Source organism: Drosophila eugracilis, unplaced genomic scaffold (genome assembly GCF_018153835.1).
Source record: "Drosophila eugracilis isolate 14026-0451.02 unplaced genomic scaffold, ASM1815383v1 contig_2147, whole genome shotgun sequence".
Lineage (NCBI taxonomy): Eukaryota > Metazoa > Arthropoda > Insecta > Diptera > Drosophilidae > Drosophila > Drosophila eugracilis.
The window spans coordinates 1,085,040-1,104,594 of NW_024573030.1; the positions used below are offsets into that span (position 1 = coordinate 1,085,040).

Here is a 19,555-nt window from a genome sequence, read left to right on the forward strand (position 1 = left end):
AACCTCCGCGCTCTTGAACTACCTCTAATTGGATTAGTGCTATGAAAAAAAAAACAGAAAAATCGAAAACGAGGCAAAAAAAGCTTGAGTGAAAAGCGATGGATAAACATTGATGGGCGGCAAAAGGCAATATTTTCTAAAAGGTATACGCCATGAGTATATAAGCATGGATATCAAAACGAATTCGAATTGCACAGAAAAGTAGGGAAAGCAAGCACCAAGAAACTTATGCGACGAACACACATTATGTACATACTCGTACATAAGTTTACATAAGACTAGACATATTTGCCATCCTGTCCCCCACATTTTCCGATGCTTTCTCACCTCCTTCCCTCTGCTCCACTCGATATCTGATTTTTCCTCCACCGTTTCTGTTTTTTTGGGTGGCTGCCAGCCAGTCAGTCCAGCCATTGTTTTCCTTTGCCATATATTACATTTAATTTTATGCTAATTTTATCGATTGCCTCAAACGTTGGCCAAGAAAAACAAGCGCAAATTTGTAATTTTCCGAATCTTTGCTTGGGGCCATTGCAAATTAGTGACCAAAGTTGAGCGGGGCGTAAAGTGGGATATCCTTATCTTTAGCCATTGGATTAATAAAGTTTGTTAGCATTTATGAGAGATTTAGCTGATTAAGTTTCAATATCCTTAAAATATATATCTAAAAAAAGTTTCCCATTTTCCAGCTATCTATCCTTCTAGTTTCGAATCCCTAGTTTCAAATTACAAGATTAAATCTAATATCGAATGCCAATTATTGTAAAGGATATTCACTTACACACACACAGGAAACTAACACCCACACATAGACACAGGCATACTAACACCCATACCAGCACAAACAAAGGGGCAGCATCGCATCAGCAGCTTTTCAAAGTGTTAACCCATTCGTCGTCACCTTTTTGCCCCAAACATATTTAGATAATTTAACGCGCGCCGCTCGTAAATTTCCACAAACACACACACACACACACACACACACAGATGGACACACACAAGCGCACTCATACAGACAACGGGGTGAAAGGGGAGCTCACACAGACAGAGAGAAAGATAGAAATGCCTCCACCCACACAGACGAAAAGCAAACAGTTGCAGACACACACAACCACACACACACAGACACAACTAAACCATGTTAAGCAAATAAACAAGAGAGAGAGAGAGAGAGCGAAAGAGAAAGGAAGCGAGAAAGTGGGCAGAAAGAGAGGCAAATAGCTGGAAAATGAAAAGACAGCCAGTGATATAAATGCCGCCAAATAAAGTTTTCCTCTGATAATTATGAGCTCTTTTACTTCAGCTTCTTCTTTAACTCACACACACACTAGCTACACACACACCCACACACATCAACTTTTAATTAGCTACAAAGCGCCAACAAAAAAATCACTTTAAAAAAAATGAGAGAGATCCAAAGAGAGAGAGACAGGGATGCTGTGTAAGTGTAAGTGTAAGCTTTTTCAACACACCTCGCACACACACACACATTCTGAATCAATACTCCGTAAATCGCAGAGAACAAGAGAGTGTCAGACAAAGAGAGAGAGAGCGCTAGACGGTGTGATGGAGATAGAGCACAAAAGACCCTTTGAAAAGGCCGAAAAACTTGAGATTTTCTGCATTTTGGTTGGTTGTTTATTAACACCTTTCCACTTTTGACTTTTCACCGACTTTTCACAGCATTCGTGTGTGTGTATTTCGTTGTTAGTACGCGCTTGTTTATGTACGCCATTCAAACAAAAAAGTTGGGCGCCAAATATCGAAAAGGCAGCCGGAAATTATTCAACACTTTTTTTTTTTTTTTTTTTTAGAAAATAGTCAAGAATATTTCGAGCAGTTGCAGAAAGCTAAAGACTAATTCTATGAAATTTATGCATTTTCTATCGACTTGGGATGAAGCGATAGAACTATAACCTTAAAGGTGAAAAATTCTTACAAATTACCAAATGGTTAAATGAAAATTTCCTTAAAATTTTACATTTTTGTAGTAAAAATCTTTTTTAGCGAATTTTGTTATAGTTTTCGAGTCTTTTTCTGGTAAGAAGAATCTTAAGACCAATTAAAACGCTTCTCGCCTCTACTTTTTATCCCTCTTATCCCTTCTTACAACTCCCCATCTTCTTCTTCTTCTTCTTGGCACCCATACCAAGGTAAATCGAACTGAAATATCCAAAAAGAAAAAATAACCAGATCCTAGAGATTCGAAAAAACCAACCAAAAACGAAGAAGAAACAAAAAACGTCGCTGCTTTGCTGTAATTTTTCACACCACAAGCACACACACACACACAGACACCCGCAGAGACGACGAACGAACACACACACACACACACAGATACAAATGTTGTCACCTCATCTTGCGTCCCTTTCGCGCAGGAGAGAGAATTAGAGGTTCCATTTTGATTGTGCTCTCCCCTTAGCAAATGTATGTGCACGCCCGCCTGTCTGTGTGTGTGTGTGTGTGTTTGTGGTTAAACTTGTCACACAAGCAAAAGAGGAAGAAGCAAGTCGCTTGCCGTCTTCTTCGTGCGCACGTTAAAGCCGCCATATTGCCAGCTCGCTCTTTGTCTCCTCTTTAGGTGTGTACGTGCAATGGTGTTGTGTATGCGTGTGTGTGTGTGTGTGTGTGTGCAGGAGTACGTGTGACAAAATACATTTGGCTTCTTGGTGTTGGTGACTTGAGCCGGTTGCCTTTTCATTTGCACGCCTCTTGCCATCTGCCATCTCGCTTGCTCTTGTGCTATTTGCGCTTAAGTTTTGGGCGACAAGTTTGTCACACGACGACGTCGACGTCGACTTTGACGCCTCAGCCAACGTTTTCAGTCGCTGTCGCTATGGCCTCTGCCACGGTCGACGTCGTTGTTGCTCTTCTGCTTTTTCGCACTTGCGAATTTCTCGCTCAACCGTTATCCCCTCCTTTTCCCTGAAATCCCGAAATCTTTTCATTTACATTTTGAGGAACGCATAAAAGCTGCCAAAGCGGCTAACAAGCGTTTAGTTTTTGGCGGGTTAAAAGTGGGCAAAAACGTTGGTTTTAAGGTGGGTTAAACCGGGCAGGGCAGTGTGTGGGCTAGGAGTGGGTTTTAGGGCTTGTAAGTTAAGGTGGCCATTGGTGGGCTAAAGAGTGATTGGTAGGAAAATTCCTAAGAAAATGTCACAGAAATGAAAAGAATTGCTAAAGTTCGTATATGCGACGGGACTATCCTTCAGAATAACTTTTAAGATTGGTTTTATTACTTTAAAGTTTTTCTTGTTGGTCAATCACTTCGTTTTTTATTAGGTTTATAAACCTTTTCTTAATTAAGGATCCTAAAATGAACTTTATTTCATGTTATATAATCATTTATCTAGCAGATTAGCCTTAAAGAAGTCTTTTTGGGATGCATTTTTATCGCCTACATTAATATTATTATATAAACACGATCAGAATCATCTCTTTCTTTGTGAATAATCTTTTTCGTGCAGTGCCTTTGATTGTCTGGAGGTCATTGTAGGTCAACTTTTGTGCCTTAAAGTGCTTCTCGCAGCCGCTTTTATTTTATCTCTGCCTGGGAAATGCCACCCTCTTTTCGGCCCGCCAGTCAGTCAGTCAGCCAGTCAGCCAGCCAGCCAGCCAGCCAGCCAGCCTCATTTATCTCACCATACCGCGCCCCTACTCCAGGCCCCTTCCCTACTTTCAGGCATTTATCTCACCACCCCCTCTGCCTTATAGCCTGCCTGCCTGCCTGCCGCACCCCCTATCTACCGCCCCTCGACAAACATTTGACCATTGAAGCGCATTTTTCGCTTGCGCGTCATTTGTCAACTTGGCCGCTTCTCCTCTTCGTTTTTTTTTTTTATCATTATTTGCTTCTTTGCAATTCTGCCAGCCCCTCAGGGTTACGCCCCTTAAAATTGCCACGCAAAAAGATTGTGATTTACTGTGCTTTTTTTTTATTTGCCCTTAGCTTCTGTTTTACTGCCGATTCTTATTTGTGATTAAATTTTGTTGAGTTTTTGTTTAATTTTATGGTTTTTTTAAATTATTTTTTCAAGGAATATTTTGGTATTATTTTTGAAGCTATAACGAAGTGCTTTTATATTTTTTATACTTTTTGTTTATGAATATTATTTATTATATTTATTTTTATTTTAATATTTTTTTATATTTTTTAACTTTAATATAATTTAAGGGTACTTTTTTGGTACAAATCTTTTTATTTACTTTCATTTGTTGGCAATTTTAATATTTCTTTCTGTTATTTAACCTTTTTTTTATGTTTTTTTCTTATTATCTTATTTTACTTCTTCTCCTTTTTATTCCTTCTTATTTATTATCTTTTTTCCTTTTATTATTTCTTGTTTATTTTTATTTATTTAACTACTTATTTGATATCTTTTTACCGCCTGAGTCTTCATCCTCTTTTTCCACACCCCCTCTGTGACCAGCTCCTGCTTCTTCTTCTACCTCCTCCACCACCTTCTTCTTCTTCTGCTTCTTCTTGTTGTTGTAGTGGTGTCAGCTGCCTTGTTACTTCTAACACGCTGCTTTTGACGCGACGTCGCTGCCGCCGTTGGTTGGTGCCATTTCCCATTACACACAGATACATACCAACACGTACGAGACACACACACACACACACACATACAGTTACTCTCACACTCTGCACTACACTCACACACACACACACCTATACAGGCGTCAACTCAACACTTTTGGTTCGAGTTTTTGGTTTTCTTATTGGAACCCCGCAGCTCACTCATTCTCTCCCGCATTCGTCCTCTCTCTCTCTTTCTCTCTCTCTCCCCATGTTGCGCCCCTTCTCGCTCACACTTACTAGCACACGCCCTCTGTTAAAGAAACTCAACACTCTTGCTTTCTCGCTTCCACCAAATGCAACCCCATATACGGCCATCTCTTTTGCACGCCACTCATGGGTCAGCAAAGTGGAAGCGAGAGAGCGCGAGCGGCTAGCAGAGCGGCAACAGCGCTGCCGACGTCCGTTTCGGCGTGTGTGTATTTCCAGTTTCCAGTTTGAATGCGACCGGCGTGTAGTTCGTGTCGTCATCGCCGCTCTGTCGCTTTTCTCGCCTGTCGTTTGTCGTTTGTCGCTTTTGTCGTTTGCCGTTTGCCGTTTTGCCGTTTGTCGCCCCCCGTCGTCGTTTCTCGTCGTTTGTTGTTTCTCCCACCGTTCGTTGTTCGTTGATCGTCGTGTCGCCAGCTCCCAATTCATCCTATACTCTTCATTCATCATCATCCTACAATATATATAACGGCAAATCCATTTTGTGCACTTTTTTTTTGCGTTCTCCCTTTTTGGTAACAAACAACATCAACAAACATAGAAAAAACAACAAACAGTTAACTAACAAAACTCGAAAAATTGCCAAGTGAAGTTTGGAAAAAGCAAAAAACAAACAAAAAACTAAACAAAAACAAAAACAAGGTTCAGACGTTGGCCGACGTTTTGCCGTCGCCAAAACAAAAAAAAAAACACAAAAACAAGGCAAGCAAAAGTTTAAAAACAAAACAAAGAAGCAGCAGACTAAAAGAAAGAAGAAAAGGAGGATAAGAAAGAAAAGCAAATGAAGAAACTTAAAAACTTGAAAATTAGTTTAAAATTTGAATGTTTTAGGAAGTTTTTTAAGATGCCAAAATGAAAAATCAAATTTGAAAAATTGAAAAGCCCGGAAAAGCAGATTTTTAAGAGTTTCTACAATATTCGCATGGCAAAGGCTTGGTTTAGGTTAACTATTAAGCTATATTTATTTAAAATTTATAAAAAATAGCTAATCTTAGGTTTCTCAAAGATAAATAAACAAACTTTTAGTTAGAATATTGCAGTTTAGAATTGGTTTTGGAACATTAAATGAGATTGTAGGTTTGATAGAAGTAGCAAGCATTGAGAACTGATTTGCCGTAAATCATATCCAGTCATAAAAGACAATATTTTGTATAAAAATCTATAAAATTAGTAAGAAATCAAGAAATTTAAAGTTTAAAAAACAAAACTATAGATTTCTGTAAAAAGCAAACTTGGTAAAATAGAAAGTAAAAGGGAATGGAATAGAATAGAAAGAAAGAAGGGAAAGAATAGTAAATCTTAATCAGTTTTAGGATAAGAATCAAACAGCAAACGTCTAAAAGACTGCCTGAAACAGAAACATCTGCTAAAGGCCAACTAAGTTCATAATCAGGCAGCGTAGGCCAAGGACTTTCCTACAGATTTCAGATATTTTAGATTTAAATTCAAAGAACAACAAATAGCTCATACAAAAGCCTTTCAAAATGTTGCCTTTGTCAAAGGACAGACAAATTTAGCAAAGCAAACATGGCAGGCAAACTTAAAAATTAGCTTAAACCCAGAAATTCCTTAAAAAGGCAGCAAAAGCTTATCAAAAAAAGTCAACAAAAATCAGAAACTTTAAAACCACAACCTACAACCAACAACAACTAGCCCCCTTATAAAATCTCAAGCGACAAAAAACCCAAAAACTAAAAATCCCATTTCCTATTTTTTATAGCAATAAAACACAAGAATTTTTTTGAAACGACAACAAGAAATCAAATTGAAAGTGTGCCAGTGTGAGTGTCCCCAAACAAAGAAAAAGAAAGAAAGAAAAATAATTAAAAAAGAAAAAAAAAAACAAGTACCTGTAGAACAAAAACAAAAACAACAAAGAAAAATTCAAAAACAAAACAAAAAAAATACTTAAAAGAAAAAACCTAAGAGAGAGATCCCGTAATAGAGATCGCCGTGGGAAATCCTTTCTGCATGACGCACTTGGTTGTTTGAAACGGTTATGTGATGAGATACGACGTCCAGGAGCTGCTACTTCATCAGTCTGCTGAGGATCCATTCGCCAGGTTCGCCAATGGGATGGCATATCATCCATTTCTGCAGCTAACGCAACGACCCACTGACTTCAGCGTCTCCTCGCTGTTGACGGCGGGTAGCAACAACAGCAACAGCAACAGCAACAACAACAACAGCGGTAACAACAATTCTAACAACACCAGCAACAACTCCAACTCCAACAACAACAACAACAACTCCAATTCCAATAACACCAACAATCTAGTGGCCGTCTCACCAACGGGTGGTGGTGCGCAGTTATCGCCGCAGAGCAACCACAGCAGCAGCAACACCACCACCACCAGCAACACCAACAACTCCAGTTCGAACAACAACAACAACAATAATAATAATAACAACAACAACAACAACACCAGTAATAACAATAATAACAACAATCATACAAACAATAATAATAATACAAAGCAAGGACACCACTTGAGCACCACCGAAGAAACGCCATCGCCTGCTGGCACACCACCGCCCACAATTGTTGGTTTACCGCCAATACCACCGCCCAACAGTAACTCATCAGCATCAGCTGTTGCCCATCCGTCGCACCACCCAACCGCCGCACATCATTCACCAAGTACGGGTGCCGCTGCACCACCAGCTGGCGCAACGGGTTTGCCGCCACCCACACCGCCACACCACCTGCAACAACAACAGCAGCAACAACAGCATCCAGCACCACCACCACCTCCATATTTTCCTGCTGCGGCACTGGCCGCTCTAGCTGGTAGTCCGGCCGGACCACATCCGGGTCTATATCCCGGCGGTGGTTTACGCTTCCCGCCGCACCACCCCGGCGCCCATCCGCACGCCCATCATCTGGGCAGCGCCTATACGACCGCTGAGGACGTTGTCCTTGCCTCGGCCGTTGCCCATCAACTGCATCCGGCAATGCGACCACTGCGGGCTCTACAGCCAGAGGACGATGGCGTCGTTGATGATCCTAAGGTCACGCTGGAGGGCAAGGATCTGTGGGAGAAGTTTCATAAACTTGGCACGGAAATGGTCATCACCAAGAGCGGCAGGTGAGTTTATCGAGATTTCGATGGGGGTTATAGGGGGTTTATCTATCGAATTTATCGGTTATTAATTATCGAAATACTAGGATCCCTTCAGATAAAGATTCCCAAATGTTATTGCAGAAAAATACCAAATCAAATGGCAAAAAAGAGTAGAAAAAGAGAGTAGAATAGAGTTATTTTAAGGAGGGTTACCAATGGTCTAAGGAGTCTATTGGAATATCACATGGAATGATGATCACATCACCCCATATAGCTACCTTCAAAAGTCTTATATGGCATCTCGAAAAAGATTTCTTTTTAAGTAGGTTTTTCTCCCTAAAGTTTATCAAAAAATCATGAAAGTTTTAGAGATACCTAAATGCCTCAAAAGGTATACCAAAACCTAGATGGATTACAAAACTCATTCTGAAATAAAATATTAAAACATTTTGCGATGCTTTTTCAAAAGCTTTTAAAGATTTTTGAATAAACTTTTCAAAACTGTAAATAATTTCTGAATATTTCAATAAATAAATGTGGAAAAAACGGCAGTAAACAGAATGAAACTCCTAAAAGTTTGTTTGAAAAGTCTTAAAAGTGGAAATACAAAACTTTTAAACGAGAAAAAATATTCAAAAATATAATAATTTTTTTTTTAAATATTAAACTGTCATATTGACAAATAAAGAAATATATGTCCCTTTGGCAAACCTTTTGGCAATCGAGGGCACAGATCTGGGGCCGAAGGTCAGGTCAGCAGCCCGAGCAGCAGCCTTGGCCACTTGAGCACGTGTGGCGATGTCTCAAGCTCCCGTTAGCCGTTCAAAAAACCGCTCCCAAGTTCCACGCCCAGTTGAGCTGAAAGTAGGTGAACAGACGCCCCTGTTCTTCCCTGTTTTTGTTTTTTTTTTTTTTTTTTTGCTTTCCATCTTTTCCAACAGCAACCTCATGTCATCAGCCTCAGTCTCAGCCTCAGCCTTAGCCTTAGTGTCTCAGTCTCGCAGAGTCTAAACTCTCCCTTGAAAAGCTGATGACGATGATGATGATGATGATAGGATGATGATTACATGACGTTGACATTCAAGCTGCGTTGGCGCGTGAAAATGCGTTTTGAGCTTCACACCTACTTGAGAAAGTATTCACTGAGACGCACTCACACTTACTCACTCGGCCCGACCGAGTGAGTGCCAAGTGAGTGTCAAGTGAGTGGCAAGATGTGGCAGCTGTGAATGTACTCAAAAATGCCCCCAGATAGTGTGCACCATCCTACCTACCTCCCAATCATAATTGGCATAAAATTAATGATGTCAAAAGGGGAATTTTCCGAGAAATTTTCAAGCTCAAGAAGAAACTCTTAGGAAAAAAAAGGTTTACTATCCAAAATTATTGAGATTTCATTAGCTTAAAAACCTTTTCCTTTAACTGATAGTCTGAAAACCTCTCAACGAGATGGAAAAAAAACTACAAAAGGCTAACAAAATCTCTTAACCATATTTAAATTTATGTAAGAAACCATTAACCATAAATAAAAACTTGCGTTAATGTTAATCATTGTAACCATTTTTACGGTAATTCATAACGTGGCAAGCCAAATTCAATTAGCTTCTGTTGTTGCTTTTTTAAGCTACAAATTGCCTGACGCCTCGGCTAAGCCTCTTTGGCCAACGCCTCCTCTGCCGACTTTTCCTACACAAACACATATATATATATATATATACTCGTATATATATTGTTTCAATGCCAGTCTGGCGTCGTGGGCGTGGCAAACAACACCAATAGAAAGTGGAAATAAGCGTAAAAATAAAATATTTGCAAATAGTTTTGTGTTGCTGAAAGTTGCGAATACGTCTGGCCAGGTGTCTAGGGGCCCTCTGGTTACGCCCCCAAAAAAAAAAACCGACAACCACCGCCCAACGCCCACGCCTCTGCTTGCCATCTTTAGGCTAGCAAGTAGTAGTTGCATTTTGTTGTTGTTCTTGTTGGTAGTTCGCACTTGGGAAAAATACACAAAAAAAAATATACGAAAAAGTTGATGGAAATTATATATATTTTGCGAGCTCAAGTTGAAGGGGTGGTGGCTTGAGGGGGCATATCCTTAAGCTCATTAGCAGTTTGGCGATTTGAAGTGTGAAACTAAACCAAGTGGCCAAGCCATGAGCATAAAAACAAGCCACTACAAATCCTCCCACAACCCCCCTGCCACTAGTATGTAGTAGCAAAAAAAAAAAAGAAAGAAAGGAAAACCCAACCAACTCCTCGTTTCTTCACTTAGCAAGTTGTACAAAATAAATATGTGCACTAAGGAAAATTCTAGATGATAGATAATACCTTTTCCAGATTTTTGTTGGATATTAAATTTAGATTTTTAGGTTTTTTAAAGTTTAACTTTAAGGCTTTTTGAAATCAAGCTTTATAAAGTTGTGCCTAAAAATCAAGAAACTGAAAATATTGACTTTAGAAATCATTCTGGGAACCTCTTTAGAGAAGGTTTCCAAGATTTTCAGAGCAGCCTACCTTAAGATCTTCCCCAGAAACTAATAACTTAGACACCCTTAGCAAGTCTCCTAATTAATAATCTTAAAAATAATCACAAAATTACCAGTTTAAATGTTAAAAAGAAAAAACAAAGCCAATGCAGTTTTTCTCCGTGCCATGGTGAGTTCATGACCCTGCCAAAGGGGGGGAAAGAAGGCATTTTTTTTTTTTTTGCCCCAAAGTGTGGCATGCAATTGTTGTAAAAGGGGGCGTGACGGAGGAGGGCGGCAGCGGCCCTAGATGAGGAATGGGAGCAAGAAGAAGAGAGAGAGAGAGGAGAGGAGAGAAGGTGAGCAGGGGAAGCAGGGGATCCCCGAGTGAGTGGCTTGTAAAAGTTTTAAGTACTTGTACCTAGCACACACATATGGAGATTATGGTTGTGTGTAAGTTGCAACTTTTTTGCACGCCACAAACACACACATCGTTGTTGCTGCTGCTGTTGCTGCTGCTACTGCTGTTGCATGCTTGCGAGACGTGCGAAAAAAAAAACCAACAACCAAATGGCAAAAAACAAAAAAAAAAACAGCAAACAGAATTATTGTTGCCGCTTCTGTTGCCGTTGCCCCATCATCATCAATGTCAAAATTATTGTTTTTCCTGCCGCACAACCTCTGCTCCCCCCCTCCCCCTCTGTTAAACCGCTATGCCACCCCCTTTTTCTTTCCACCTCTTCATATGAGTGCCACTTGAATGTTTTGCGAGTGGATTTTGCATTCACTTGGCTCGATTCAATCGCCTTTTTTACACTCGCCTTCTGTTATTTTAGCGAATTTTTCGGTTTCGATTCATCGAGGAAGGCAATGTGATTTTGGAGGCGGCCTGCCTTAGTTTGTTGTTGTTTTTTGTTGTTTTTTTTTTTTGGGGAAAGTTTGACAGGCTCTTGGTATATGACTTAATTCATGTGTTTTCCCTTCGCCAAAAAACGATATCTTCTCGCTGGGAGTCTAAAATTAAATTGCCTTTCTGGCTTTACTTTGATTTCAATATTGCTGTGTGTTTTTTTTTTTTGGCTCACCCTAATTCTCAATTTGTCGCTGGCAATTAAGACGCCAAAGCAAATAGCGTGAAATCTTTCTGCGTTGCCTGCTGACTGCTCTGCCTGCTGACTGCTCTGCCTGCTGACTTATCAATTAATTGAAATTGCCTTCTAAGCGCAAATGAATAAAGTCCGCAAAGTACTTGGCGACACTTACGGTGCGAGAAGTCAAGGAAATGCGATTTGAAAAAGCAAAGTCAAAAAAACTAAAACACACACAAAACCTATAAAAAACATGTCACTAATTATCAAATGTTGACCCCAAAAAGTCAAAAATATAGAAAGATGGTGCCCAGATTTCGCTTTGATTTCGCCAGTTTCTAGCTAATTGAGAGAGGCACTAAGAGGCCTAAGAAGGAGCCTAACAGACTTAGTTAATACAGAAAATATATTTTTTAACAGTGTAGTTTTTGGTTTGTAACACCCATCCCCCTTCCTGTATCCCTAATTGTTGTCAGAGAAGACTTTGTGACACAGGCATGCGATAATGTGACAGAGAAAAATATTTAATGACACGCCAAAGGACACCTTTCTTTCATTTTCCTTTTTCCTATATAATATATACTTTCATTCTTTGTACGGATCAGGGGTCAACCCCTGGGCAACCGCCTGTCAAAGTTCACTTGTTTAATTTTCATAAATAAAAATTTTCCATTTCCTTCATACTTTTTTTTTTTTGGTTCTTTTTGGGCTTTTCGTTTTGGGTAAAAACTCAGCTGACGGCGACAAAACGCAATCAAAGTGCACTGGCCTGCCCCGCCCCCTAGCGAGCGTCCACCTCCTCAAAGAGCCGTAGGCTCAATTAAATGGGCGTGTCCGCCTTCTAGTTTTTTCCTCCTTTTTTTTTTGTTTCTTTTCATATTTCCACAAGTTTTACTCCACACACACAGGGCCAGCAGGTGATTAGTAGAGTGGGTGAAAAAGGGGTCAATTGGGGGTTGAGGGTGAATACAACCCTTGAAGTATCACAGAACACACATACACACACATACACCCCCCAACAGGCAGCTCCACCACCATCTTGAAAACCGTTTTTCATAATTGTGTTAAAATTGTCGTCCTGGCCAAAAAGGGGGCTGGAAAAATTATCGATGTGCTAAGTTGACAAATACGCAAAGGTTTTGGGGAAAAGCAGCCAAAGCCGAAGCCAGCCCAGCTCCCCCCCTTTCTAAATTACACTTAATTTGGCTTAGCAACTTGGAATTTCTTTGGTTCAGCTCTCGGTCCTTCTGCGTTGTAATTTTCCATCGTTCAATTTTCTTTCTGTTTTCTGTTTTTTCCCCCTTAACCCTTTCTCTTCGAGCTCTTCAAGAAGTCCCTTCTTGACAATTTTGCAATTCGATGAAAAATGCATAATAATTGGCATAGCGTTGGATATATAGTCTCTATATCTGACCATAGGAGTAACATATATATGTTAGATATAACCCTTTAGGTAATGCCTTGGTGGCAGTCTTGGAAAATTCATGAGTCCGTTGGATAATTTGCACGTAATTTGATTTCAAATTGATTTCGCCCTCTTCGCAGGGCAGAAATCGTTGGAATCTGATGTATATATATATATAGATATATATATATATATATAGATACCTATACATATCATGCGTGTTTATATGCAACTAGTAATTATTTACAAAAATTGTTTTCAAAATTGGTTACTCAGCAATTTACTGGTTTTTTTTTTAAGTTTTCTTTGAAGTTATTTATAGAAAATAGATTTAGGGTTTAGTTTAGTCTTTTTGCTTGATGGCTATATAAAGTTTTAAGAAAGTTTTAACCCTTTAAATCCGCTGTTTGTCATGGCTCCCTTTTTTTTTAGCAACCAGAACTAACCCCTTAATGAGAAAACCTTTCAGCTCATCCATGTGATCTTCACAAGACAACCATTTTGGCTTATGGCCGACTGACGACTGACAACCCTCGAATGCCAACCTAAGATCTCTCCTTCCAAAATCTCTCCCTATCATAGAGTTTATATTATATATAAGACATAAATCCTAACCCTTCCTAGATCTCTCTCTACCATAAAGCATATAAAAGACATAAACCCAGACCCTCTTCTTTCGATTCAAACTACAATCGGCAGCACCTAACCAAACCGAAAATCCCAATCCAAATCCGTTCGGCTGTTTAAATTACAATAAAAATATCATTAAAAAAAATGTGAAAAAAAAAGAGAGAGAAAACAGAGAGACATTTTAAGTGGCGCATTTTGGTGGCTGTTAAAATTAAATTGCATTTACGCCCACTTGGAATTAAATGGAAATTAATTTGACGAACACCAAAATTTTAGCTTTCTGTTTTCGGTTTTCAGTTTTCGGCTAATTAAGTAAGCGCTTCCGTCGTGAAAAATACCCCCATCCTCCCTCCTCTACTACTTCTTAGGGAAAATAAATAACAAATAAAATAAAGCGCCCACGCAGCGGAAGTTGCTAGTTGGAAGTTGGAAATTGAAGCGCGGCTAGCGGTGCTCTTAACTTGGCTTAATGACGTCCGAATTGTTTTTTTTTTGGTTTTTTTGGTTTTTCTTATTTGGTCAGAGAACCGCAACCAGTTGTAAAATTGATGGTAACAAAATGGTCCGCTAAATGGTCTTTTTTCGGTCTTAATCAAGAGACAGAGAGATAGAGAGAGAGAGATAGAGAGAATTCCGCTGTTTACACGCTTCGCTTGGCTAATGAGACGCCAGTTTTTGGTGGGTAACTGATAAGCCTAATGGCTGATTATCACTTTTAAGAAGGATGGAGGAGATGTGCGTAAAAACCATGACGAAACGTTAGAATATAGAACATACAGCAGAGTAAGCTGTAAGCCAGAAACATTTGCCATGAAACTCAAAGAAGTTATTTTCGAAACTTTTCTTAACTTTTCTAAACTTTTGCAGAAAGCCAAAAACATTAATATTCCAAAATTCCAATCAAAAAGGAACATTGAAATTGGCACTGAAACAACAGCCCTTTTTGGAATTCGAAACAGGAATGGAATGGAATATTTAAAACGCATTTGCTGGCTTCCAAGCTTTTTTTCTTTTTGCCTCCTTGTTCCATCTTCTTCTTCTTCTTCGCCCTCTTCTTTTGTTGTTGTTGCTGCTGTTCTTCGGACAACTTGGAAATGCATAAAGCAAACAACGCAAAATATGACAACCAACAACAACAACAACAACAACAACAACAACAACAACAACGACGACGGCGGCGGCAGCAGCAACAAACCAAAACGATGACGATGATGACGTCCTTTATAATGAACAACATGAGTTCAGAAGAACCCAAAAAACAAAAAACAAAAAACAAAAAAACAACAAAAACCAAAGAAAAGAAAAAAAATACAAAAAAAAAAGAAAACACAAAACCGAACAGAAAAAGGAAAGACAAAAAAAAAAACACAAATTCGCACAAAGAATGAAGCAACATACAACAACAACAACAACAATAAGAAAAAGGAATACCAACAACAACAACCAAAAAAAAACAGAATGCCAGGAGTGTGGAAAAGAGAAGGCATATGTGGCCCAGAAAGAGACAAAGACTATCGAGGACGAAGACGAAGACGGCGTCTTTTTGGCGCCAGAAAAATAACGACAATGCCTGACGAATGTGCGTGGAGTGGTGGAGTCTGGTCAGGAATCGAATCGATCAAAAAGGGGGAGGGAGGGATCAAGAACACACCTAAGGTCATAGATATAGCAGCATTCAGGTTCCATCATATCATAGTTAAAATATTTCTTTGATATCTCCTTAAACACCAATACAGACTCTTTCACAAGGAAGAAGAGATTGCCTTCTAGCATCAAAACTCAAAACTTAAGACTGCATTAGACTTTAGATTATCCTTCGAACTAATATTCTGTTGGCCACTGTATTTTCTTCTTCTCTGGCCTTTTGGTGTGTGGGACAGAGAACAATGCTTGCAAGTTGTTGGCTGGACATGTGTTTGCCATTGGCGCTCACTCTGAGCAAAAAGCTGAGAAAAAAAAAGCCGGAAAAAAGTCCTCTCTCTCTCTCTGAAAAGCAGAGAAAGTGATCGAGCGCAGACGACAAGCATGAATAAGAAGAAGAAGAAGAAGCTGCAAACTGAAACAACAACAACAAAAACGAAGAAGCCACTGGGGAAGACTAAAAGAAATGTCAAAAACAATGAGAACGGTCGAATGAATTTGACAAACATTTCCTAGATGTGCGATGGCAGATCAAAGAAAAGTCGCCGGCAACATCGGCAGCAGCAGCAACAAAGTCAACGACAAACTCTTGCCATCCCATTCGCCCCAAGCCGAAAGGCAAATTAGTTTAATTAGCTATCTCTTTCTGTTTTTATTAAAAAAAAAAAAAGCATCCTGTGAGCTTCAAACTCTCTGCTTAAACCAAGTTTAAGTTTAAGTTTAAACCAAAAATTTAACAAACTTTCGTTACTAAATTTAAAAATTTGATTTTTTAAGTCCAAAAATTTTCACTTTCCCCTTAATTTTTCTATAATTTATTATATTAACTTATTATTTATTAATTTCTTATTTGCTTTCGTTACTAATCCCCTTTTTTCTCAACCTTATTTTCGTTACCTTTTAAGTTCCCCTTTTTTTTTAACCTTTGTTTAACCTTTTTTTTTACCATTTTTTTTTCGAACCTTTTTTGGTTTGTCTTTTGTCCTCGTGGCAAATTCACGCGTTCGAAGCAAACTCGGCTTGGCTTTTAGCATTAGTTTACACTTGATTAGAACGCTAATTGGCCCAGAAAAAAAACATAAGAAAAAAAGTAAAGCAAAAAAAAATGAGGACGCTCAATGAGCTGGGAAATTTTCGCGGAAATGTTGGCAGGCAGTTAAGCTGGTCCCCTGATCCTTTTGATCTATGCGATATACCTGAACCTGATCTTATCTATATAAGCGGTGGAGCTGAGCTAATGCTGATGCTGATGCTGACGGCTGTTCGATACCTAATTCAATTTTCCAGAAATTAGAAGTATCGTTTACAGGCTGTGCTTTTAGTAATTATCACATCTTAAAATAAGTTCTTAAAATATATAAAATGACTGTCAAAGTATGCCCAAAGTTGGCTAAACTTTTAAGCCCCTTAACTTAGCTTAAATCCATTTCTGTTTCCCTCTCTTAGACTTAATAAATGTCTAAACTAACTAAAATTGTTTAGATGTCATATTCAGGAGTTTTAGTTTAGTCTGCTTTATGCCCCTTCCCAACCGATTTTACTTCTATATATATATATATATATATATATTCTGCTGCTCCAAAGTTTTGCTCAGTGAGTAGGCCCAGGCGACGCTTTATGAATTTTAAGTGGCAAAAATTGACGAGTTGCTTTGGTTTTATTTTTTCTTTATTATTATTATTGCTGGTAATGTCTGTGTGTGCTTCTCTGTGTGTGTGTTTGTGTGTGTGCATATTTATTTAATATTTTCTGGTCTGAAAAATTATACAAATTGTATGGGGCATTTGGTGAGTTTTAACTGCTCTGCGTGTTCTGTTTGCCTGATTAAACTGGCCGAAAGAAAAAAAAAAACTGAACAAACCCGAAACTGAACTGCCGAAAGGAAGAAAACTTTTCTGGGCTGCTGACTGGCGGCCAGTTACGTTTTTGGTAACACACACGAATATTTATGTTGCCACTTGATTTTTATGAATAAAAATTCTTCGGTTTCGGTTTTCTGGGAAAATAAAAATCAAATTTATGTAGCACCTACACCCTGGCCTCCCTCTCTTTCTCTCTCTCTCTCTTTATACCCTCCTCTAACCATTTCTCTAACCATTTTCCTGTTGAGGGTTTTTCCACGAGGGAAATTAACACGAAGCCAAAAGGCAATTACGCACGCACATCAACAGAGTGAATGGTAAGAGGTTGAGGGAGGGTCCACTGTTCCCACTCAGGATACAGTGAACATTGGCTTGAAGAACTATGATTCGTTTAGAGCAGACGTTAAATCAAAAAAAAAAGGGTCTTCTAAACTAACTGATCAGCTGGTTATCAAAATATTCTTAAATCTGATGTATAAAATGTGTTTCTCTTTTCGTGTTTTTACTGTAGTGGCACTGAACTGTTGTGGTTGTTGCTTTTAGGTGTCAATGACGTGTGCTATCCGCTTGCATTCATGCCCAAGTTTTATTTATATAGCAGAGCAGCAGCAGAGCAGAGCAGCAGCAGTTTAGAATATTTCCAACAACGAAATGTGGAACTAATCTATCAGTAATCAGTAACAAGTCTTGGCCCAACTGTATTAATTGGGCTAACACAACCCACCAAAAGTTGAATAATTACTTAATAACTATACTAGGTTTTACACCAGAGCGAATTCTGATCTGATCTGATCGGCACAGTGGGAAAGTCTTTCAAAGAACTTTTTGCCTTTTTTGCATGCTGCACTCTCTCTATCTCTCTTGCATTGCTGACTCTTCTGCATCTCCTACCGTTATTTTTTTTTTGTGTGCAGTCAATTAACGGCAAACAAAAGTTTTGCAGTCTGTGCTGCGTTTTGCTGCCCTGCTACCCTGCTGCTTCCCTACCACTTTTCCACCCACTTCTTCTAGTGGGTGACGAAAAAAAAAGGAATATATATATAAATTTTCACAGCAGCAGCAGCAGCAAAAGTTTTTTGCTTTATGCTTTACATATGTATGTTGTTGGTGTTGTTTGTTGTTGTTTTGCTTTTTGTTGTTTGTCTGCCTGCATCGCGTTAATTGAGTGTGAAGTTGGGCTTTTGTTGGTGTTACTTGTTGTTATTGTTGTTGTTGATTTTAATTGTTAAGCAACAAAGGCGCGAAATATGTTTTAGCTGTTTTGGCTTTTAATTAAGCTGCCAGCCCAAAAACACAAAACAAAAAAAACGCCGTAAACGTAAGACAAAAAAAAAGGCAAAGCAAAGCAAAGCAAAGCAAAGCAAAGTAAAGTAAAGCAAAAAAAAAAGAAACATAAGAAGCAGTAGATTGCGTGCAAGTGGCAGTAAAAAGTGTTGATTTCATTAAAAGCATTAAAAGCAATTGCAGCAACAAAGTCAAAGTCACACTCCCCATCTCGTTCTATACTTTGGCCTGCTCTGCTTAGTATATATATATATATATATATATATCTATATAGATATATAATCTTATATACATATGTATAACTCTTGTGATCGTGTGTTGACTGCATTTAATTGTTGTTCTGCACATGCTGTTGAACGGCAAAGCCAGCGTCGCTGCTCGCGTTCGTTGTCACTTTGAGTTTAACAACTCGATTACACGCTCTGCCTCTGCCTCGCTGTTAGCTTCACTGCCAACGTCGCTGTCATCGCCGCCGGCCATGTGCAATTTTTTGAATTATTAATGAATCTCAGCAACGCTCGCAATAAAACAGCAGAAAAGCCAACAAGAATCGAAAAGAAATCATATCGTAGCAACTAAACAATACCCTGTAGGAGGCTTTAGGTGTTCGTTTTTGCTGCGAAAGCATGCTTGAGGTTCTTTTTGAGGATAGTAAGCTAAAGTTGGATTGATTATTAAGATCTTTATGGCTATAAAAGTCACTCTTCGAGTTGCATATCAAATTTAAGAACCTTACCCCTGCTAGAGACCAAGATCTTTGGAAAGTAAAAAATGTTTTTTGGTGCTGTGAAAGCATGCTTTGGCTTCCTTTCGACGGAAATAAGCATAATCGAAGTACGTTGGAGTGATTTTAAAGATCTATATGCTTATAAAAGTCACTCATCTTTAAGGATATCAAATTTAAGAACTCTATCTCTGCTAGAAACTAAGTTCTGTGGAAACTCAAAAATGTCTATTTATGCTGCGAAAGCATGCTTTCATTTCCTTACGATGGAAACAGTCATAAGCAGAATATGTAGGATTGATTGTTAACATTTTTTACGACTATAAAAGTCTCTTCCAAATTTCATAAACCTCATCTAGAAAGCAAGATCATTGCAAACTTAAAACCGATCCCAAACAAAGTCTCATTCGACTCCCACATATCCACATACAAAACTTGACACCACCTCATAGAGTAACCAAGATCCTTGGGTATCAGAAATACCCATCTTATAGGGTGCAAGAAAAAAAAGGAAAAAGCCAACAGTGGAAGAGCATGAATAAAGCAAAGCAAGTGCTGGTATACAGCAGCCGGGGATCGTGTTAATAAAAAACAATTAATATTAA

At 38.8% G+C, this 19,555-nt stretch overlaps 1 protein-coding gene across 3 annotated transcripts in view; it reads left to right on the forward strand.

Moving 5' to 3' along the window:
• Positions 1-4,334: 4,334 nt before the first annotated feature.
• The window catches only part of LOC108110294 (optomotor-blind protein), a 65,759-nt gene continuing 50,538 nt past the window's right edge, over positions 4,335-19,555 (forward strand). For 2 of the 3 annotated variants that reach the window (XM_017219292.2, XM_017219293.2), the window contains exons 1-2: positions 4,336-5,301; positions 6,507-7,875. In XM_017219292.2, the coding sequence (XP_017074781.1) occupies positions 6,791-7,875 (1,085 nt within the window). In that variant the 5' untranslated portion in view covers positions 4,336-5,301; positions 6,507-6,790. Of the gene's footprint in view, positions 5,302-6,506; positions 7,876-19,555 lie in introns of all 3 variants that reach the window. The other variant, XM_017219294.2, reaches the window with a different exon arrangement.